Source organism: Miscanthus floridulus, chromosome 9 (assembly GCF_019320115.1).
Source record: "Miscanthus floridulus cultivar M001 chromosome 9, ASM1932011v1, whole genome shotgun sequence".
Taxonomy (NCBI): Eukaryota; Viridiplantae; Streptophyta; class Magnoliopsida; order Poales; family Poaceae; genus Miscanthus; species Miscanthus floridulus.
The window spans coordinates 72,525,188-72,546,170 of NC_089588.1; the positions used below are offsets into that span (position 1 = coordinate 72,525,188).

Here is a 20,983-nt window from a genome sequence, read left to right on the forward strand (position 1 = left end):
TGTGAATCAAAGGCCGGCCGGCCGGCCGGTGACGTGGGGGCAGCCGGGTAAAGGCCACGCGAACCAATCGCGAAGCAAAGGACGTGCGTGCCTCCCGTCACGCCCGCAGGACTTCCTGGCCGCGTGCATGCACCTGCTTCTTGAGGGCAGAGGCAGTCCGGCAGTCCCTGGGTTCTCCGTTCTGCGGCACTGCCACAAGAATGTGCTGCGTTATCCGCGCCAACAGCAACAGGCGCACCTGCAAATTTGCTACTTCCACGCGCTCGGTTCTGTTGTAGTGGAGCATCCACTAGTACATCTGTTGCACGTTTCAGGGGTTTCCCGATCCTTCTTATTTTCCTCCTGTGCACTCGCGTACAGGTTTGGATTCTTATGCGGTACATGGCTCATCCTTTGAATCAACTTTAATCCGATGAGGTATTCCCTCCATGCATAAAATAATACAATTTTCGTTTTTCGATAAGTCAAATAGTTTAAGTTTTGATTAAATTTATATAAAAAAGTACTAACATTTGGTGATACAAAATAAGTATCATTACATTAGTTATAAAATATATTTTTATAATATAAATTTATTTAGAGACATAAATGCTAATATTATTTAGGGACAATTGTCTAGCGGACATCGAAAGTAGGAGGTCGTTGACTGACGGACACCCAAAATTGAGCCATTTGCTGGAAGACACTCTCGTTAGTCGTTACTGATAATTATGCTTGCTGGACATCGCAGCCTCTTATTTTATTCATTTCCACTGGTTGAGGAGAGAGAACAGCGGTGAAAAGACATTCTTGCCCCTGCCGCTTTCTTCTTCCTCTCTCCCTTTCTCTTTTCCACGGACAAGATGAACGAGACGCGAAACGACCGAAACAACAACACGCGTGCACGTCATGGATCCCAAGGAAAGTTGTGCCGGCTGATGTGTGTGCATGGCTGAACAAGCCTACCCAGCTAGCTAGCTAACCACGGCGGCGCTGGTAGGCATCCGACTGTGGCAGCGGTCGGCTACAACCTGAGCTGCTTGTAGAACTTCCGTATGAAGTCGTCGTAGCAGCACCCATCCTTGGGCACCGCCGGGAACGCCGAGTCGGTGACGCGCAATGGGCGGACCCCGGCGAGGCTGCGGCCCAGGATCCACGCCACCATGGGCGACGGCGTCGCGGTGGCCACCGTGGGTGACGGCGCGACTGCAGGGGTGCCGCCCCCGGCGTCCACCTTGGCGCTGAGCATCTCGAATGCGCGCGCCACGACCGCCTTGTCGAGGCTGCCATATTGCTCGCCGCGTGCCCGGCCACCACCACCACGGCCCTTGAAGGGGAAGAAGAGCCCCTGCGGGTATGACGGCATGGTGGTGCAGCTGAACTCCACCTCCCGGGGGTGGCCGTAGAACGAGGCGAGCGTGGAGGAGGAGGAGGACGACGATGCGCGGGATGACGCGCCGCCCGGGACGACGCGCCGCCGTAGTTGGTGAGGTGGTGGCCGTGGCGGCGGTGGTGGCTCGACGGGTTGTGCGCAAGGTGGTCGCGCAGCGTCCGCCTGACGAGCTTGCCGCGGCCCAGGAGGAGGTGGATGTCCATCATGATACGCTTTGGGGACAGGCCGCGCCACAGCATGTGGCACACAGCCAGCACCACGTGCCACAGACACCGCGCCAGACCTGGGTCCATGGGCCGCCGCGCCGGGGTCATCGCCAGATCCATGGCTAACTGCAGAACTCTAGCAAAGCACTAGCTTGCAAAGGCGGGATCAACGATGTGCCGGCGGGTGCGGGAGGCGGAGAGGGTGGCGGGGACAGGAAATAAAAAAAAGAGAAAGGGAGAAAGGAAGAAGAAAGTGACAGGGGCAAGAATGTTATTCCACAGCTGTTCTCTCTCCTCAACCAGTGGAAATGAATAAAATAAGGGGCGCGGTGTCCAACATCATAATTATCAGTAACGAGAGTGTCTTCCAGCAAATGGCTCAATTTTGGGTGTTCGTTAGCCAACGACCTCCACTTTAGGTGTCCGGTAGACAATTTTTCCTATTATTTACTATAAACTTGGTCAAACGTGAGCTAGTTTGATTGACGCGGTTCCCACAACTATATTCTTTTGTTGACGGAGGGAGTAAAACCTATCCTTGCTCCAACAAAATAGATAATTATGATGAGTGAGTAACTTTTCAACATCATTGATAGCCCTCATGTCAGCATCAATAATTATTACTGTCCCAATACAAATGACAGACCTCATGTCATCACTGACGTTGAATGACTCCAATTCACAATCAGAAAATTTTAAATCTATATCTAACATTAAAGAAGCAAAATTTCTCTCCATATATTGTTTTTTCTTTCAACCCCCCAAGTACCTAGACAGTGGAGGTTTCTTCGGTACTGCTTTTTTTACTTTCCAAACTGTAGTTTCATATGTGATCCCAAATCATGACCCATAATCATACGAGTTTGCACAACTCGTGTTTACCAATGATGAATACGGAACACAATTCTAATACATATTGGATGGCGTCTTATGTATCTTGTATATGTGATCCGGACTCATAACCCACACACATAGAGAGCTAGAACAACCCGCTTCTATCGATGATATAGAGTTGGATTCCAATACATATTTAGTTCGGTTGCAATGCACGGACATATTTGCTAGTGAAAAACAAAATGAGGCATCATAGTAGTACTCTAACAGTTTATTTCAATTCAAATGAGATGTAGTAGCCAGAACTGAATAATATACTACGCATCATTACAAGAACAAGGTTAGGTATGTGTCAACCAAAACAATAACACTTGATCAAAATAAAAAGAAACAATGCAAGACAGTTGACATGATGACAGATTAAGAAAAAAAAAACAATTCTTCATGTTTGGTATACGATAATTGACCCTTGTTCCATATCAACGCGAATTTAAAATAAACATCACACTCGCTAGTCGGCACAAGAGAATAGATAAATACAAGTAACGTTTCTCAATCACTGGCGCACCCATCATGCAGTCCTCCCATCACCATTACTGCGCATCTTATAAAAACAAAAAGCGGCATCTGAACATCCCTAGCTAACAAATTCAAATATTTTACTAGTAGTATTTCTAAGAGAGAATTTCTTATTTGACACCGGGAAAATGAGTCGTTTTTTTTTTGTCCTGAAATTTTCTTCGTTCCCTATTTGACACTCACTTCAACTTTTATCCATAATTTGACACTACCGTCAAATCCGTTAGCAAACGGTGTTAACTGGCTGTTAAAAAGGCGTTTTTGCCCCTAGAAAAAAACGGCAAAGCAAATTTGAGAGGAAAAAAAGCCTGCGCCCGCCTTTGATGCATGTGCCCAGCTGCAAAAAAAAAAGACGCATGTTTTTTTCCTCTCAAATTTGCTTCGCCGTTTTTTTTTCTAGGGGCAAAAACGTCTTTTTAACCGCCAGTTAACACCGTTAGCTAACGGATTTGACGGTAGTGTCAAATTAAGGATGAAAGTTGAAGTGAGTGTTAAATAGAAAAAACGAAGAAAATTTCAGAACCAAAAAAGAAACGACTCATTTTTCCAACGTCAAATAAAGAATTCTCTCTATTTCTAATCAAAATGCAAGGACGAAGAGAAAAAAAAAATCAGCAAGGACGAAAAGAAACAGTAGTGTGCTGGCCGTGGCAGCGTCGCGAGCGATAAACCCCAACCAGGCCACAACTGTGTGCTTAGCAGCCAACCCAATTCAACCTAACCCGCCGGACACGTCAGCCTACCACCACTCCAGTCCAGTTGCCCCTCCTCCACTTCCCCGCCAACACGCACGCTGCACGACAACACCCACCTGGCCCCCACGTCCCGCGTGGGCCCGGTTGGCGCCTCCGGCCCCACGAGCCAGCAACCCGCGTCATTGCGGCGGGCCCCTTGCTCCAGCAGGGGGTTGGCGCACCGTGTGGTCCCACCGCGCCAGAACTGGGCGGCCGGTGGCGCTACGTGTGCAACGGGCGCCACCCACTCGTGCCCGCGCGCGCAGGCAGGCTGCTACGACGCGCAGCTGCCAGGCGGGCCCCGCAACGGCGACCCCGGTCGTTACAACTTGCTCAAGAGGAGGCTCTGCCCCCCTTCCTCTCGTCTCCCGCGTGTACGCCTCTCCTTCTTTCTCTCTCTCAAACTCTGAAGCCACCGTGGAGCGGCAGGATGCCGGCGTGGTGGAAGGGCAACGGCAGGAGCAAGTCTAGCAAAGCCGGAGCGGCGTCGCCGGCGCCGTCCGGCTCGATCCCGGCGGCCGTTGCCATCGCCGGCGAGGTGAAGCAGGAGAAGGGGAAGAAGAAGGCGAGCAGCTTCGACGAGGCGGTCCTCGCCAAGGGCGTCCGTGGGAAGCAGCAACCGCCGCCGCCGCCGGCGGCGGCGGGGGAGGTTATTGGGCTCCCGCTCCCGCGCCCGGCGTCCTTGCCGGCGCCGCTGCCGTCCGCTTCTGCCTCCGCCTCCGCGTCGGCGTCGGCGTCCAGCGGCGGCGGCTCCTCGCTAGGGTCCTCGGCGTCCGACGAGCAGCTGGATCTCGGGGTTTACAGGTGAGACGACGTGGGCGGCGCACCGCGCGGCGGCTGGTCCGGTGGTTTGTGTGTTTGGGTGGTTGGTTGGTTGGTTCGTTGGTTCACGGGGGAACTAAAGTTGCGCTGTTTGGTGCTGTTCCCGTGCGGGATTTGGTGTAAAGTGCGTTCGTTTTGGGGGCCAATTATGCTGTTCCTGAACCTTATTATTATTATTTTGGCTCAATTTCCTTGTGGATGGCGTCGTTATGGTTGCCCGTCCGATTGAATTCAGGGTGAACTGGGGAGTGGGAGCTGTGTGCTATATTCCAAAATGGGTTTAGGTGCCGAGATTTGTTGAACTCTTAGTGTTTGAAATATTTGATGTTTGCTTTGTTTGATAATTTTTTTTGGTGGCTTGGATTTTGGAGCTGCAATTTTGGTGTGTTATCTGCTGATTTTTCATTCTCTGGGTATGCTTAATTGCTTAGTACCCAGTTTAGAGTAGTGTTGACTGTTTTTGCCTTCTGAAATTTGTCCACCTGTAGTCAAATAACATGCTACTCTGAAATTCGGTCAGCTTTTTTCTTCTGGTGTACAAATTTCATCAGTTCAGATGATTTCAGTGGCTATTTGGATTTTGGGCGAATTGGTCCAATTGGTTTACGGATTCAATTATCTTATATCGACCTATTATGCATTTATGGCTAAAGCACTTACTGTTGATGATTGCTTCTGAAACTTGTTTCTTCTTCTTATATTCAGCCAATTCGGGTGGATTTCTCTGATGGGCTCGGTTCTACTAGTCTAGTTATAGAGAGAAAAAAAGATATTTTTTCACACTTTGTGAAATTTCTCTGATGGAAATTATTGATTGAGATACGATATCTTCAGGATGTAAAGACAAAGTACTACTATTTGTTTATCAAAGACATGTATTTCATCTGAAAATTGGTTCCTATGTCTGACTTCATAGGTTGTCAGAAACAAGCAGCACTCTTCTGGGCAGAGCAGTAGCAATTGAATATCGGAAACAAAGTTATGTGCCAGCAGAGGGGACCATTTTCACCAATAATCAGGCTGTGGAGCATACCCGATTGTCTGAAACATCAGTTTCCCCAAGGAAAGAATTTCACCTTCAAAATCTGGATCTTGCAAATGATCGAACTACATACTGTCGTGGCCGGAAATCAACAGAAATTGTGTTCAGTACACAAGTGCCCACTTCTCCTCCTAGCTCAAGGAGACATCACTATCCAAATTCCCCTGTGCCATCAAGAACATTTGGGCAATGCCCTACATCTCCTACTTCATGGCAGGATGATTCGCGAAGCTCAAGCTCACCCCAACCTCTTCCACTTCCTCCAGGCGCCCCTTGCCTGCCTTCCCGTTCTCTACAGTGGAAGAAGGGGAAGTTGCTAGGTAGTGGGACGTTTGGGCAAGTATACATGGGATTCAACAGGTACTTCGATTTTGAAGCATTGTGTTTTTCTCACATTTCTTCAGATGAGTAATATTCGTTTCGTTTTAACACCATACAGACTCATATTCAAAATATATGCTATGCAGTGAAGGCGGTCAAATGTGTGCAATTAAAGAGGTTAAGGTCATTTCAGATGATTCTAACTCAAAAGAGTGCCTCAGGCAGCTAAATCAGGTGATTATATAGTATGAAAATATTGTACATATCGGCATCAATGTTGTAGAAGAAACTGTATTTCCTTCTCATACTGACACTAGCTGCTATGTATAGGAAATCATGCTGCTGAGAGAGCTATCACATCCAAACATTGTTCAGTACTATGGCAGTGATTTGGTAATTACTGAATTAACAGTGATCTTCTGTGATTACATAATAATCCATCATAACACTCATAAGCGGTGCAATTACAGCCTTGAAATTAAGCATTGATACAACGGTCATATTAATATGTGTTTTATGCTACAATGCAGTGCAATGAGACACTCTCGGTCTATCTCGAGTATGTTTCTGGGGGCTCTATCCATAAGTTGCTTCAAGAATATGGTCCATTTGGGGAGGCAGTTCTTCGGAATTACACAGCACAAATCCTTTCTGGCCTTGCATACTTGCATGGGCGGAATACAGTGCATAGGTATTTGGCAGTCATTACCATCATCAATATATAAGATATGGTTGTCTTTTACTCTTTTGTAGAACTCCATGTCAGTCTTAGTGTCTTTACTTATTAATGAAAGTTTACTTTTCTGACAGGGATATCAAAGGAGCAAACATACTTGTCGATCCTAATGGTGACATCAAGCTTGCTGATTTTGGTATGGCCAAGCATGTAAGTGCTAAATTCTGTCAAGCATCTCATAATTCTATAGTTAACTGCCTGCCTTTCTTATCTTATACTTTTAATCAATAATCTGTTATTTACACAGATATCAGCATATACATCTATCAAATCCTTCAAAGGGAGCCCTTACTGGATGGCACCAGAAGTGAGGCTACTGATGTTGAAGTATCTTGTTGATTCTCCCATAGTGAACAGACATTAACTAAAGGCTTGAATTCTTTCTTTTCATGTCAAAATTTTCAGGTTATTATGAATAGCAATGGTTACAGCCTTTCAGTAGACATTTGGAGCCTTGGCTGCACCATTCTTGAGATGGCAACAGCAAAGCCTCCTTGGAGTCAGTATGAAGGGGTGAGTTATTGACTGAATGGGTACAATTACTTTTACATGCTTATCAATTATATGATGCCAATTCTTCCAGTGATTATCTGCTAATCTTGGATGGATTTCACAGGTGGCTGCAATATTCAAAATTGGGAACAGCAAAGACATACCTGTTATCCCGGATAATCTTTCTTCTGAGGCAAAAAGCTTTCTGAAACTCTGCTTGCAGCGTGATCCTGCAGCCCGCCCTACAGCTGCTCAGCTGATGGATCACCCTTTTGTAAAGGACCATGCTACAGTCAGGAGTTCCAGGTCTGGCATCACAAGGGATATGTTTCCTACTTCAACTGATGGGAAAAACAGCATGGTACGACTTCCACATCCTGCTTATATTTTTTGGCAATAGTTGCTCCATTATGAGATCTTCATGTGTTCTATATTAGAGCATGATGTAAGATATGCATGTATCTAAGTATAAGTAAGCTGTAAACATGAGCACAGTTTATTACAATCTGACACCATATTTCAAGGCATCCCTCATGATTTCTTAATGGTATGTTTTTTTCTCCAGGTGAAGATTGCAACTTCACCATACAGAAGCTTATCTCCTTTAAGAGATCCTGATATCATGACAAGAAACTTACCAGGACCAACATCCCCTATTCCTTCGACATCAAGTCGCAGGATCACAGCATTGTATGGTCTCCTTTTGTCAGACGTATTGCAATTTACATATTGTGAATTGTGCCTCAACTGATATATTTTTTCGTCCAGGAACGCATCCAATGTTCGGATGAACATGTCCCTGCCTGTTTCTCCCTGCTCTAGCCCGCTACGGCAGTACAGGCAGTCCAACCGAAGTTGCTTGCCATCCCCTCCTCACCCAGCCTATTCAGCTGGAGCAGCCAACTACAGTCCTATCAACAATGCACTCTACCCGATGCGAAGCAGCGGTCTCACAGATCCATGGCTCGAAATCTCTCAGCTGAAAACACAAACTTTTGATTCTCCAAGAAGATTGTAGAGATTCCAAAAAGAAGTAATACTTTGTATACAGGCAGGGAAAAAGTGTTCCATAATTTATGTTGTTAGAGGAACAAAGGAACTCCTTTTCTTTTTTTTGCCCTTTCTGTATGTATCTTTCACCCAGAATGCAAGGATGCAGTTGCATCGCCTTTGTACAAATTCAGAGAAGAGCTAGTGAAAAAGAGTAGCATTTTACATCACACCTCTATATGTTTTGTTCATATGGCTAGATTTTGCACAAAGATGTGTTGGAGAAAGGAGATTTCATGGTAACCTAATCTGATGCATATGGAACACATCTCCTCTGTATGTCAGAGTCTTCTCCTCAACACCGAAGCTCCAGAGATGACCGTGCAGCTCCAACACACCCTTTGCATCTTCATTCTTTTTCTTGATCACAACATCTTTGCCATTGTGATTGGCAGCATCAAAGTCAGTATTCGCGGCCTCCCAGACAAACCGGAAGGTACCGAGAACACGGCTCAGCTGCTTGATGCCACTCCTGATCGTCGTTTCATCGCCGTCGGTCAGGAATTGCGTGGCGTGAACGGCGACATTCCTGCCTCCCTTGCCAGAAATGCACTTGCCGACATGCACCTCCATGTCCCGGACGGTGCCATAGAGGTAGAAGAGGAGCAGCGTGTACAGGCACCTGGAGGAATGGCCCAGGCTCTTGGACAGCTTCCTCTGCACCAGGCAGTCCTGCCGGCGCGCCTCCTTGAAGGCGATGTCCCGCTCAATGACGACATCCCGTATCTGGTACAACCCCTCCTTCATGGCCTTCACCTTCTGCGCGTGCCCGGTGAGTCGATCCTCGGACTCCAGGCTCCTGGCGAGGTCAGTAAACATGTCCAGCACTTCTTGCCACTTCTTGGCCGGAGGCGGCGGTTCTGCTGGTTTCTTAAACGGTGTCGGGCGCATCCAGGACGGCGACGAGGACGTCGCTGTCTCCGACACGAAGCGGGTGCATGCGGACGCGATCTGCTCGGCCATCTGGGTCGCCGGGGACGGGGTGTCCAGCGACGCCATGTCGGCCTGGAGATCCCCGAGCACCGCCTCGAGCGCGCCCCGCCAGACGTGGTGCTGCGTCACCTGCGGGCAGACGGTGAGCCGTACGTTCTTCCTCCGCTGCGCCGTGACGCCGAGCACGTCGCAGACCTGCGTCAACGAGCTCAGCGACGTCGCCTCCATCTTCGGCGGCGGGTGGCCGCGCCTCGCGGCGGCCGCGGCGGCGACGAACTCACCCGCGAGCGCGTCAAAGTGCGCGGCCCGGGCGGCGGCGTGCGGGCATGCGACGAGGGACCCCCGTCGCCCCGTGCCGCGGAAGGCCTCCCGCGTGGTCGACCCCCGCCAGTGACCCCCGCATGCCGGAGGAGCCGGGCGTATGCTGCCCGGTACCAGCGCCGAGGAGGCGGGGCGCGGTCTCGCACATCGTCCTCGTCGGGCGAGGACGGGCCTGGCGCGAAGTGAATGCTGCGGCGGTGGGCACCGCGCAGCCCGCGGACGGCCGGCGCGAGCACGCAGAGCGCGGCATTGGCGCGCAGCAAGGTCTCCGAAATGCTGCGGCATTCCATCGAACAGGTCATGTGCAGGTTACGTCCCTCTCCGTAGTAGCGCACGCCGCCGTGGAATGGTGTGCGCGTGCGAGCGCTTCCCACAGTGACAGGCCTCAGGCGGTCAGGCCCCCATGTATTGATATTTTCACAGGTAGGGAATTGAGAAATACTACTTTTACACATGGATCCTCAAGGCTTCAGAAACACTGTAGCTGCTCTTTTTGGGGGTGCGTTTCTGAAAGAAGTCTTCAACCCTTTGGTTGTTCCCGTTGTTCGGCGGGCCGTAGCGGCGGTGCCGCCGCCGCCGGTGAACTGCAAGGTTGCGAGGAATGTCGGCACCCTAAGCCCCTAAGAGGTCTTTACTAGTCTCTGTTGATCCCTTTCCTCTCCCAATTTCGCTCCCTCACAAAGTCACATGTCGCGGCCATCGTCAGAATGGTCAGATACCCGCCAGGGCCGCCACCTCCATAAATCCACTGAGCTTTACTTGTGGGATATCGGATCCCGTTGCCAGTTGTCACCCTTCCCTTCATCCCTTCTACAGAAGTTTGTCCAAAACCATGGGTAGGAAGCTGAGTTGTGCCGCGTATCACATTCATTCCATCAGAAATAGAGTTATTGATTGATTTCTCGCGTGGACAAAATGGATTCTGGTTGCAAGTATGATTTCAGGATTCATGCTATTATTCCATCATATCGCGAGGATGACATGTGAGATGTCTAGTGATAATTAGTTTATTGGAGCTCCGGCCAGTTAACATAGTGAATAATTGTTTTCTTATTATACTATAATAGATGGAAACCAGGGAGCATACAGCACAAATTGTAGATCTCTGTCTCAGTTTTCATTAGTTTATGATTATTATGATGGTTTTGTTGAGCTAGACTAGCACAAAATTGTCATTGACTCGTCGACAGTGACTCAACTAATATTTCCATTCTGACTGATGGTTTGCTTCAACATACAGTTGGCTAGAGTTGGGGACCTCTGATGCTTAGATCTAGTTCCTATATATGTCACATTTTTATCAGAAGTTACTTTGTTCATTGCTTGTTGGATTTATTGCTGCAGAGTTAGTTATTGGAGTTGCAATGGAGCTACACAGAGAAGTTAATTTTTGATTTCTTGCAGCAAGACTTAGTAGTGTTACTAACCTTATGAAATAACAGAAGTTGAAGAAGTCTCCCTTAGTGGAGATTGGGCCTGTAGTAGGTGAGTCTTCATGCACTTAACAAGTAGAAACTACACGCTGTTTTGCTTCTGCGGTCCTATCGTGTTGATATGGGAGATTAAGGATACCGTTTATACCTACTTTTTTTCTCGAACATCATTTAATATTCATGCCTTCTTGACTAGGCTATTTGTTGTAACTATTCGTGATGTACCATTTGCAAATGGTTAATTCATGTGTTGAACCAACTGGTGATTTTGTTTCTCTACAAAAGAAATGCTGTTCCTATTTGTGGCTAGTGGCTACTGCATTGTTTTTATTGTTTTTTTGTTTAGTTAAGAGTACATTGCTTCGTGGGTGTTGATTTATTGTGCTCACCTCAGGTGGTGGGGCTGGACTGAACTGTGGATCAGTGGGAGTGTCCTATCTAATCTTCAATGCCAGTGTAAGTTAAATAATGCTTTGGCATTTCTGCAACTCTGTACTGCATTTTTTTATAACGTTTCTTTGGAGATATCATAACTTAGGTGCCAGAATGCTGCAGCATGGCAAAAGTTATTTACATTTTTATGAAAGGAACGAAAAAAGGAAAAGGAAACTGGATTTGGTCTTTATATATTCTTTATATCTTTATATTGTTATATATCTGCGAAATTTAAAAAGTGCCCAATAATGTTGCTCCTGTGTATTCAGTCGCCTATGTGATTTTTGATATGCTCGTAGTAGTGTCTATGGAGTTAATAGCAATACATACTTTAAAAAGTTTTTTTTTTTTTTTTTGCATCCCATGGTATGTCCTTTCCTTCAGTTAGGAATGTCAACCGCAAATGGCTGCTGAATGATTGCTCTATCCATCACAAATGAGAGTCATTGTAGAAATGGCATGGTCTCCAAAAAGGTGACTTTGACCAATAAATTCCACATTAATTATTTTTTTGAAAGATAATTCTACATTAATTATAAACCTAGTATAACTGTAGTATTATTAATAAACTTTTGGTGACAAATACACAAACATTGTTTTGTTTTGCAAATATGAATCTTCTTGGAGACATAAAATTATCCATAGCCAAAAGTTTAGACATTTTGAATGTTTGTGTTCCATAAGTGACTTCCGACCTCTGCACGAGCAGGAATGAACAAAGACAAACTACTCCCTCCGTCCTAAAATACAGGGGATCGAAGTTTGTTCTAAATCAAATTATGCTAAGCTTGACCAAGTTTATAGAGAAGAGTATTAACTTTAACATCGACCATCAAATATGTAAATTATGAAAATATATTTTCCAATGATGCATTTGATGTCATAAATATTATTCTTCTTTTCTATAAATATGGTCAAATTTAGATTGACTTAGAACAAACTCGGAATATTATCCATCTTATATTTTAGGGCAGAGGGAGTAATAAATATCTAAAATAGATGATCACCAAACTTTGAATCCTGGTCACATACTCACATTCCACCACCACACGAATGATGCTTTTCCTTGTATATTCATCCAAGAAAACAGATCCAACTGGAAATTAGGTTAGGAGCCTAGTGTCCAGTCCAATAAAACCAACAACTGTAAAGGCAACAGATAACTACTAAATCCGTTTAAAATTATAATTCGTTTGACTTTTTTATCCCAAGTTTGACCACTCATCTTATTCAAAAATTTGTGCAAAATATCAATTCTTTTGTAGTGGCTTGCTTTATTAACAAAAGTTCTTCAAGAATAACTTAAATTTGGCTATGTTTGCACAATTTTTTTGAATAAGACGAGTGGTCAAACTTGGGGTAAAAAAAGTCAAACGAATTGTAATTTGGAACGGAGGGAGTATAAACCAAGAAGCCAACTTCTCCTGAGTTACACTGGTTAGACTGTTGAAGTCCGGGGGTCGAAAAACCCCTATCACCAGTCCAAGTTCGAAGGCTGGCTCAAACTTCTTAGGGCACGTACAACGCCGTTGTACATTAAGGGCAAAATTAGGGGGATGCCCCCCCCCCCCCCCCCCCCCCCCCCCCCCCCCACACACACACACACACACCCAGTCGAGTCTTTAACAATAAACCAACAAGTGTAAATGGTATAGAAAACAAATAGCATGTCATAGCTTGACTTCAACTAGACTCTGATCTATAAGCCTGCTAGTTTGATAATTTTTGTTCCTGCTCTTGCTTCTTGTTTTTGGAAGAGGTACTGGACCTATGCACAAGGCTATGTCTCTTAACATATCATTGACTTCATATAACCCTGAAACTTGGTTTGGGACCATTGCGCACCCACAGGCTTATCAAGTCCTCACATGTGAATTTCCAGCGTGGGTATGTACCAAATATTCCAAAGCAACTTTGTAGGTGGTGAGGCAGAAGCTTGCAACCTAGAATGAAAGGTTTTAACTTGGAACGAGGTGCAACTTATTGTTGACAGTGTCTCAAGACAGTGCTCCAGTACTTCTCATTGAGATTGTCTCTTAGTAGTCCTTTCACAACTTTTGTTGCCAAAGGACTGCATCCTCTTAAGGTCTCAGCAATCTCTTTCCCATAACTAGTAACTTCCGGTATTCTTCAGAATGTTCACCGCCTAATGCATTTTCCATGAACAGGTAGCCAAGGTCTTCCATTGGCAAGAGTTCTACAGGAAGAATATTACACCCATCCATCCTTTTTGCCAAGTGTTCATATATGGTGGTAATGATGACCTTGCTTCCTGCCCTGCTACTCCCCAATAATATTATGAGTATGTCATCCACTGCATGGGGGTAGCTAGAAACACCATCAAGAACCAGTAGACATCTCTAAGTTCTTAGCCTTCCTGCTATCCTGTATACCGTATGTGAAATATCCCTATCAATACAACCAGTGAACTCCAGCTTCTTGCACAATGACCTCAATATTGCTAATTCTAGACTAGGGTTTTCTCTGCAACACACCCATATTACCATTGAGAAGTGGCTCTTCATTATTTCATTCTTGCAGACAAGCTGTGCAAGAGTGGTTTTACCTACACCTTTTCTTCCACATATGAGCAGCACATAACCATATGGAATTGATGATATGGCTCTTGATCTATGACCAAACCTTTTTACATAGGTACTACAGATCTGGTATGCAGCTGGTTTCAGCAAGAAGTCAATGGCGCACTTCCTCTCTTTGATTCGGTCGATGACCCTGTCATGCATGGACATATACATGATGATCGGTCGATGCACCACAGCCTGGCTGCACTGAAATTTGAGAAGCTCAATGAACTTGATAGTGCCTGCAGCAACTATTTCGACCTTCTTAACAGTGGCATCTATGCTAATGGTTGCTTCCTCAGAAACAGTCCAGTAGCAACCTTGATACGTTTGAAAGTGTTGCTGGAATTGACAAGGGCAGAATTCACCTTGGCAGTGCGGTATCTCCAGTCACGCAGCACCCGCCCTCCTTCACATGCTGCATCCTCAAGCTTACGAATCGAGCGGAGCAGCCATGAGTTAGTAGTGGCCTGCCCTTCGGCTGCCTCCAGGGCGGCATGGATTGTGATGAGGAGCTGTCGCAGCTGCAGCAACTTTTCTTCGATGTCCTTCTGGTTTTTGTACTTCTCTATCACGGGGGAGATGATTTTTTGTAAAATCTCTCCTGCAACCACTGAACAGACAACTTCCAGGGGATCCACCATCTCTGTCTTCTGCATTTATTTGAGGACAAGGGAAATTGAGCTGCGAGTAGTGTTGCTGAAGTCTCAAAGCCAAAAGAGTTGCTAACTTGTGAATGAAGGCTCAAACTGTTGACAGCTGGGTAGACAAAGAAATACCTACTTGTATGCTTTTCCAACCTGGGATAATATATAGGTAGTCAACGAAATACGTGGAGGCTCATTGTGAACCTTGTGTCGCTGAAAACTGCCATGTTATCAGCGTTGATGCTGTCAAACAGCGGCAGAAAAAAAGGTTATTATTGGCATTTTAGTTCAATCCCTAATTATTGCTGAGGGTGTTTCTTTTCTGTGACAAATTTGTGACAGTGATGTTACTTTTCTAGATGATCGTGATAGTGATGTTATGTCTAGATTCAATTGATTTGTTCAGCTCACTGCTCGTTCCTGTGCTGTGGTTATGCCCTGTCCTCTCTTATTGGAATCTTTTAAATATTATGGTGCTGCTTACTGCAGGTTCCAGGAAATGCGAATCTATATATGGAAATGTGCCACATGTCTGTTATCTTTCTCACGGTCCATAGTGCAGTCTCGCCTGACCTAGTAAACCATTTCATAATTTCATAGTCCTTAGTTGACTATCTTCAGGCTTAAATTTCTCTTGACAATCTTTGCCTACTAACTGGTTCAACAGTAAATGATGCAAGTTTGAGCCTTGGTGCATGATTCCATCTGTAAACTGCTGAGTGGTGTAACTAACTTGACCAGTGAAGTTACTATGGAAAATTTACATTGGAACACAAGACAAGGGAACACTAAACTCGTTGTCAAATTTGCTCGTTTCTTACCATGATTAACCAGATAGGATTTAAACTATATCTTGTCTGCATTTTTATCTAACTGTTGGAAGGAAACACGTTAGGCCCGGATGGTGCACTAAAAGACACAAGGTTTATACTGGTTCGGGCTGAATGTCCCTACGTCCAGTCTGCTGCTGCTCGTGTTATTAGTACCGAAAAATATTCGTAGTAGGGGTACAAACGGTCGAGAGAGGGACAAGTCCTAAGTCATTGATGTAATGGTCGAAAGGGCGCCAAGAGCTCGGTCGCTGCTTGGCTGTATGAGTGATGTGTTGTGTGTCGAACTGATCTCTCAAAAAGTCGGTCCCTTTAGTAGGGTGCCCTGCACTCCCTTTTATAGACCAAGGGAGAGCAGGGGTTACAGACGGGAGAAGAGAAAAAAACAAAAGGTAGAGAAGGTCCTTCGGGGGAGCCGGGTCTTTCTTTTCCCGTGTGTCTGCCCTGCTAACATGACAGACCGTGTCAGAGATGGCGTGTTCGTTGATCCTTATAGGGTCGTGCCCTGGCTTCTGTCAGCAAGTGGGTGCGTCCCATCCTTTGCCAGCGGATGGTGCGGCGTGTCAGAGGGCCAAGCTGCGACCCTTTGGGGAGTAGGCGGGGAAGTGACCCTACGTCCGTCACTGTAGGCGATGTGAATTCTGCCTTGGATCGTAGTGGTTGTGGCATGCTTGTGTTAGTATCCGCGTCCGAGGACTGATGGCGGCGCCCACAACACTGTGGGACAAAAGTCGACGCCTACAACACTGTTCGGGCACTGTTAGGTCGGAAAGGGCTTAAAGCGCCCATCCCATCGTATCCTGGTGGTGCCTTCCCACAGGTGTACAGGGCATGGCCCTCGATACTGCGGTTGACTCGAATGTCCTGTCGTACCCTGTGCTCGTCTTTATGAAGGATCAGGGTGCAGTCGTCGGGCGCGGCGGAGCCCGCCCTCGGGCGTCGGGCGAGCCGGAGTCTAGCCCTTAGTTGTCGGGCGAGGCGGAGCCCGCCATTAGCCATCGGGCGAGGCGGAGCCTAGCCCTCGAGGGTCGGGCGAGGCGGAGTCTAGGCCTCGAGGGTTGGGCGAGGCGGAGTCTAGCCCTCGGGGGTCGGGCGAGGCGGAGCTCGCCCTCGGACATTGGGCGAGACGGAGCCCGCCCTTTGTACGTCGGGCGAGGCGGAGTCTAGCCCTTAGTGGTCGGGCGAGACGGAACCCATCTTTCGTCGTTCGGGCAAGAAGCGCAGTAGCGTTCTTGTCTAACCGAAAGTGTCAACGTTCGATGGTTATTAGTTCTACCTCATTGAGTAACCCGGTATTAGGTCCTCGACAGTAGCCCCCGAGCCCCTAGTGATTCGGATAGAATCGCCCGGGGGGTGTTTCATCTTGCCAGAGGGTGCGCGCGAGCGCACCCGACGGGTGTAGCCCCTGAGCCCTCGGGTGATTCGGGCAGAATCGCCCAGGGGGTATTTTGATTCGCCAGAGGGTGCGCTCGAGTGCACCCGTCGGGTATAGCCCCCGAGCCCTCGGGTGATTCGGGCAGAATCGCTCGGGGGGTAATTTTGGGCCCTCCGTGGGTAGGGCTATGAGATTTGGTTTTTATCATCTGGATAGCTTTAAGGGAACCCTGGTATCCCGTTCGCGGGGATTTCATCCATGGTCAGCCTGGCTAGGGCTCGACTGTGGATCGAGGCCCCACTGATGCTCGTGTACCTGAGTTCTGGTCGCTCGTGGGCCCATCCCTTGTTGGGACGACCGTCGAGACTGTTGGGCCGGCCCTTGGACCCCTAGGCCAATGCGGGCCAGAGAAGAAGCTTTTTGACCCGTATCCCCTGTATGGGAAAAGAGTCCGGTCCGCTTAGGAAGGCGAACCGTCTGGTGCGATTTTGGTGGGAAAGGATAGGGATCACGGGCGCGTATCCCGTGACGTGACGCGGCGTTGTGTCATGGCAGGCTCGGAGATCGAGGAGGGTAGACTAGCAGTGATGACGATGATGATGATGACGATGATGATGAGGTAGTTGCCAACGTGGATTGGGATGTCCTGGTGGGTGAGGATTCGCTGATAGGCACCCAATTGTCCACGCAAGGACCCTTCCTGTTCCACATGGGGGGAAGTGAGTCCGTGAGGCCGGCGGAGGCGGGCCGAACCATCGGCCCATCCTTAGGGCCGGTCGGAGCCGGAGGATCTGCCGCTTCACCCAGGGTGTGGGCGGAGGATCGGTGGATGGGGGAAGGCGGATCTACCACCGCCCCTGAGGCACTGATGGAGGGGGGCGGCTCTGCTGCTACGGCCCATGAGCCGATGTGGGTGGGCGGACCTGCCGCCGTGCCTGAGGTACCGACAGAGAGGGGTGGCTCCGCCGCTGTGCCCTCGGAGATAAGGGAGACGAGCCCCCCTGCCCAGGAGCAGGGGGCAGGCTCGAAATGGTCCCGCCCAAATGAGTTGGAGCAGGGATCTAGGGGTTCGTCCCCAAAACGTTCCCGTCGGTGAGGGTGAAGTAGGACAAAGAGACAGCCGCCAGGGTTCGAAAGTAGCGGGACGAGCTGCTCCAGAAGGACGCTGAGGCTAGCCAGCGGGCCATTGAGCTCCTAGCGGAGTTGGAGATGGAGCAGGATCTCAAGCTAAAAGCCGAGGATAGGTCCATGGCGCTGCAGCGGAGGGTGTATCAGGATGCCGAGGTGATTGCCCGGCTGCGCTGGGAGCGAGACGAGCTGCTCCAGACTACAGAAAGGCTCTGCTCGAAGCACGGCACGGTCCACGAGGAGCGCGACCGGGCCATCTGAGAGTGCGACGAGGCGTATCAGGTGGTCAACTCCCTTTGGGTGGATCTTGGAGTCGCGGTGCCCCAAAGGTTGGAGGCCGAGAGCATCTCTACCAGGCTGGGCAAGGAACTCGCCGAAGTGCGGGGGATTCTTCAGGCCGAGAGTGATGAGTACGATCTTCTGTGCACCGCCATCGGGGTGGTCTTTGATGACCTAGGGGTGGCGCAGCCAGAGGAAACCAACTCACTTGTGGCTTGTGCCGCGGGTATCACGGCGTGGGTGGGCCAGCTTGACGAGGACGCCTTTCACGCCGGGATCACCCAAGCCTTCACTGTTGCCCACTCTCATTATGATTGGGAGATCAACTTGGAGGTAATGAGCCTCGGCTTCGCGCCTGGCTATGAAGACTCCGAGCTGGATGAGATTAAGAAGGCGGTGACTCCCATTGCGCGAAACCTGGTGAATAGGCTGAAAGACATGGTTCTCCCTTTGAGGAAGTAGTTAGTTGAATAAGTTTGATAAACAATTATCTGTAATATGTGGACAAGTGTCGGTACTTTCATGTCCGAAAACAGATTCGTGCTTTTGTTTTCCATTTTTCTTTCATTCGTTTGAGCTTACTTTTTCCCCTTTTGCATTCAAAAAAAGGTTTATGGGTTCTGATCTTTCCGTTCGTTAAGACTGTAGGGCCCGATGTGTTTAGGGGGAAATTTTGATTGTGTTGGTGAGCAAAATTACCGTAGCCATCTAGGCGTAGGCTTTTTACAGTCTTACCTATCTGTTCCCCCAAACCTTGCCGCCAGTCTCGATGTGAGGAAAAGGTCTGATGTAATGACTGTTTCAAAAAAAGAAAGGAGGTATTCGTACCTTTATCAGCCCTTGAGTGAGATCTGACCCCTTGCGGTCGCTAGGGTCGGATGTTACTGGAGACCGGAGCGAGGGTAGCGAACTCACTCTTGCATTCGCACGTACCCCTTACTTAGGATTTTGGCGATCGCTGCGTGACCGTGCGTTTGGTCTCATTGCTGGCCTGACCTTCCTCGAGCCCCCGCGAGCAGCGGGGGTTCGGTCAAGGGTCAGCTTGTTTTGTTATTGTCGCCCCGTCCATGGTTTTTGCAACTAGAGGGGTTAAGGCGACGTCGCTTGCCTTGACAGCTCGAGTGACGTGCTTTATGAGCTCGCTAATGGGAATGTTCGGACGGAATCCGATCCCGTTGCTTTGTGACAGGGTCGGCAAAGCCTCCGAGTGGCGTTCTGTTGCTCCTTGACCCGCCTTCCAATAGATTCCCCCTCAATGGGGATTCTATGGGCTCGGCTAGAGGCTGGATTGAACTAGAAGGTTGAGATGACCCTATCCGCCTCAATGCGGGTTGGGTAAAGGCCGCTGAGGCTCATCTGCATTTTTCCCCTAGCTCTTGTTTGACGCGAGGCAGCCCTAGACCCTTCGTGGGCCAGCCTTCGAACCTCGGTCTCTCAATCTTGGATCGAGTGGCTCAAGCCCCCAAGCCCATTAGGATCTGATAGGGGTCGGCCGTGTTTTGCGCGTCACCCCATCCTCAGTTTCCGCAACCGGAGGGGCTGAGTTGACGACACTTGCCTCAACGGCTCGAGTGTCGCACTCAATGAGCTCGCTAACAGGTCTGTTCGTGTGGAATCTGGGTCCATCATTCGCTGATGGGGTCGGTAGAGCCCTCATGTGGCATTCCACTACTTCTTAACCCGCCTCCCGACAAATGCCTGAGCTGTTTAGTAGGCTCAGGTGGCCCATTGGCCTCTCCTCGATGGAGATTCTATGGGTTTGGCTTGGGGTTAGAATCGAACGAGAAAGGTCGAGATGTCCCTGTCCGCTTTTGAGTGGGGTTGGGCAAGGCCGCTGGGGCTCATCATGGTTTTTCTCCCCTGGCTCTGTTTGACACAAGGTGGCCTCGAGCCCTTTGCGGGCCGGCCTTCGAACCTCGATTAGTTGCCGCTCATATCGAATGAGGCGGGCGTCGCTTCGTGGCTTGACATGAAGTGTTGAGATGCGAAGATCGCATATGCAATGTTTGGATAATGGGATTAATGTGCGATTTAATTGAAACGAAAGCGAGGGGTCGGTAATGTTACCTCGGTGGTATGAGCAATGAGAAGCTGTTACCAGACATGTCTGTGCAGGTTTCGAGTCCAACATTTGCGATGGGGCCGACGTGACCTACACGAGCATCGCGATTTTCCATCTCCGTCTCTCGGTGGCGATTCGAGCCGTTCAATTGACTTTAAGCGACCTGACAGCTTCTCCTTGATGGAGTTTCTATAGGCGGACCCCTCTCGAGAAGGCAGATACAAAAGCTCGGAGTACGGGGAACTATGAATTCGATTATGCTGGTGAACGAAAATACCGTAGCCACCGGGGCGTAGGGTCTAACGGTTCTTCTAGTTCTACTCAAAGTTCTACACCCGCACCCCGCGTCTCTAGTTTTTGAAACGTAAGGAGGGGTCAGGCAACGAGGATGTCTACACAAGTAGACACCCTTGGCAGCCCCCGAGCAATGTCCGTGCCCTTGCCGTTCCCGGGGTTGGACGCTCGGTAATGAAATTAACACACAAAGTAGGTAACAGAGGTGCTTATCTTTCAATGGTTGTTTGTTCGTTGTTTTGCCTGGGCCATCCGATCAACCCAGGAGGCCCGTTGGCCCCCCCTAGACGGGGGTTCTGTTGTTGGGTCGCTCTATGGTCTTGCCTGGGGAAGCGCAGAGTCGCCTGCATGCGGGTGCGCCCTGATTCTCATGCTTGACATGCGGTAGTGGTGGGCCATGCCTAGGCAACGTCCTATTTTGACCAGGTGACGTCTCATTGATCAGAGCGCGTCCCGTCGGTCTAGGCGCGTCCCCT

At 48.7% G+C, this 20,983-nt stretch overlaps 2 protein-coding genes, 1 long non-coding RNA gene and 1 pseudogene across 5 annotated transcripts; 2 read left to right on the plus strand and 2 right to left on the minus strand.

Moving 5' to 3' along the window:
* Window positions 1-1,003: 1,003 nt before the first annotated feature.
* On the minus strand, window positions 1,004-1,698 carry LOC136482133 (uncharacterized). The gene is made up of 2 exons (XM_066479376.1): window positions 1,452-1,698; window positions 1,004-1,416 (listed from the first exon to the last, which is right to left on the minus strand). Exons 1-2 carry the CDS (start codon window positions 1,696-1,698, stop codon window positions 1,004-1,006), a joined length of 660 nt encoding a protein of 219 aa, XP_066335473.1.
* A 2,377-nt stretch (window positions 1,699-4,075) lies between these two features.
* Window positions 4,076-8,358, plus strand: LOC136483788 (mitogen-activated protein kinase kinase kinase 3-like). Of its 3 annotated transcripts, XM_066480952.1 has the most exons (11): window positions 4,076-4,529; window positions 5,464-5,949; window positions 6,057-6,144; window positions 6,241-6,303; window positions 6,441-6,601; window positions 6,721-6,796; window positions 6,894-6,953; window positions 7,052-7,159; window positions 7,263-7,499; window positions 7,704-7,828; window positions 7,907-8,358. In XM_066480952.1, the coding sequence occupies exons 1-11, from the start codon at window positions 4,156-4,158 to the stop codon at window positions 8,154-8,156; spliced, it is 2,028 nt and encodes a 675-aa protein (XP_066337049.1). In that variant the 5' UTR covers window positions 4,076-4,155; the 3' UTR covers window positions 8,157-8,358. The 3 variants fall into 3 exon arrangements, with proteins under 3 accessions (XP_066337049.1, XP_066337050.1, XP_066337051.1); XM_066480953.1 differs by lacking the exon at window positions 6,894-6,953; XM_066480954.1 differs by lacking the exon at window positions 6,241-6,303.
* A 47-nt stretch (window positions 8,359-8,405) lies between these two features.
* On the minus strand, window positions 8,406-12,889 carry LOC136483789 (uncharacterized; annotated as a pseudogene).
* Window positions 12,890-12,925: 36 nt separating this feature from the next.
* Window positions 12,926-14,838, plus strand: LOC136483790 (uncharacterized). The gene is made up of 2 exons (XR_010765642.1): window positions 12,926-13,396; window positions 13,479-14,838. It is a non-coding gene; the product is annotated as an uncharacterized lncRNA (long non-coding RNA).
* The last annotated feature ends 6,145 nt before the right edge of the window (window positions 14,839-20,983 follow it).

Coding starts and splice junctions, on each gene's coding strand:
- LOC136483788 (XM_066480952.1), top strand. CDS start 4,156: ATGCCGGCGTGGTGGAAGGGCAACGGCAGGAGCAAGTCTAGCAAAGCC. Junction 6,145..6,240: donor GCCTCAGGCAGCTAAATCAG/GTGATTATATAG, acceptor TGCTATGTATAG/GAAATCATGCTGCTGAGAGA. Junction 7,829..7,906: donor AGTCGCAGGATCACAGCATT/GTATGGTCTCCT, acceptor TTTTTCGTCCAG/GAACGCATCCAATGTTCGGA.
- LOC136482133 (XM_066479376.1), bottom strand. CDS start 1,698: ATGGATCTGGCGATGACCCCGGCGCGGCGGCCCATGGACCCAGGTCTG. Junction 1,417..1,451: donor CCTCACCAACTACGGCGGCG/CGTCGTCCCGGG, acceptor CCCGCGCATCGT/CGTCCTCCTCCTCCTCCACG.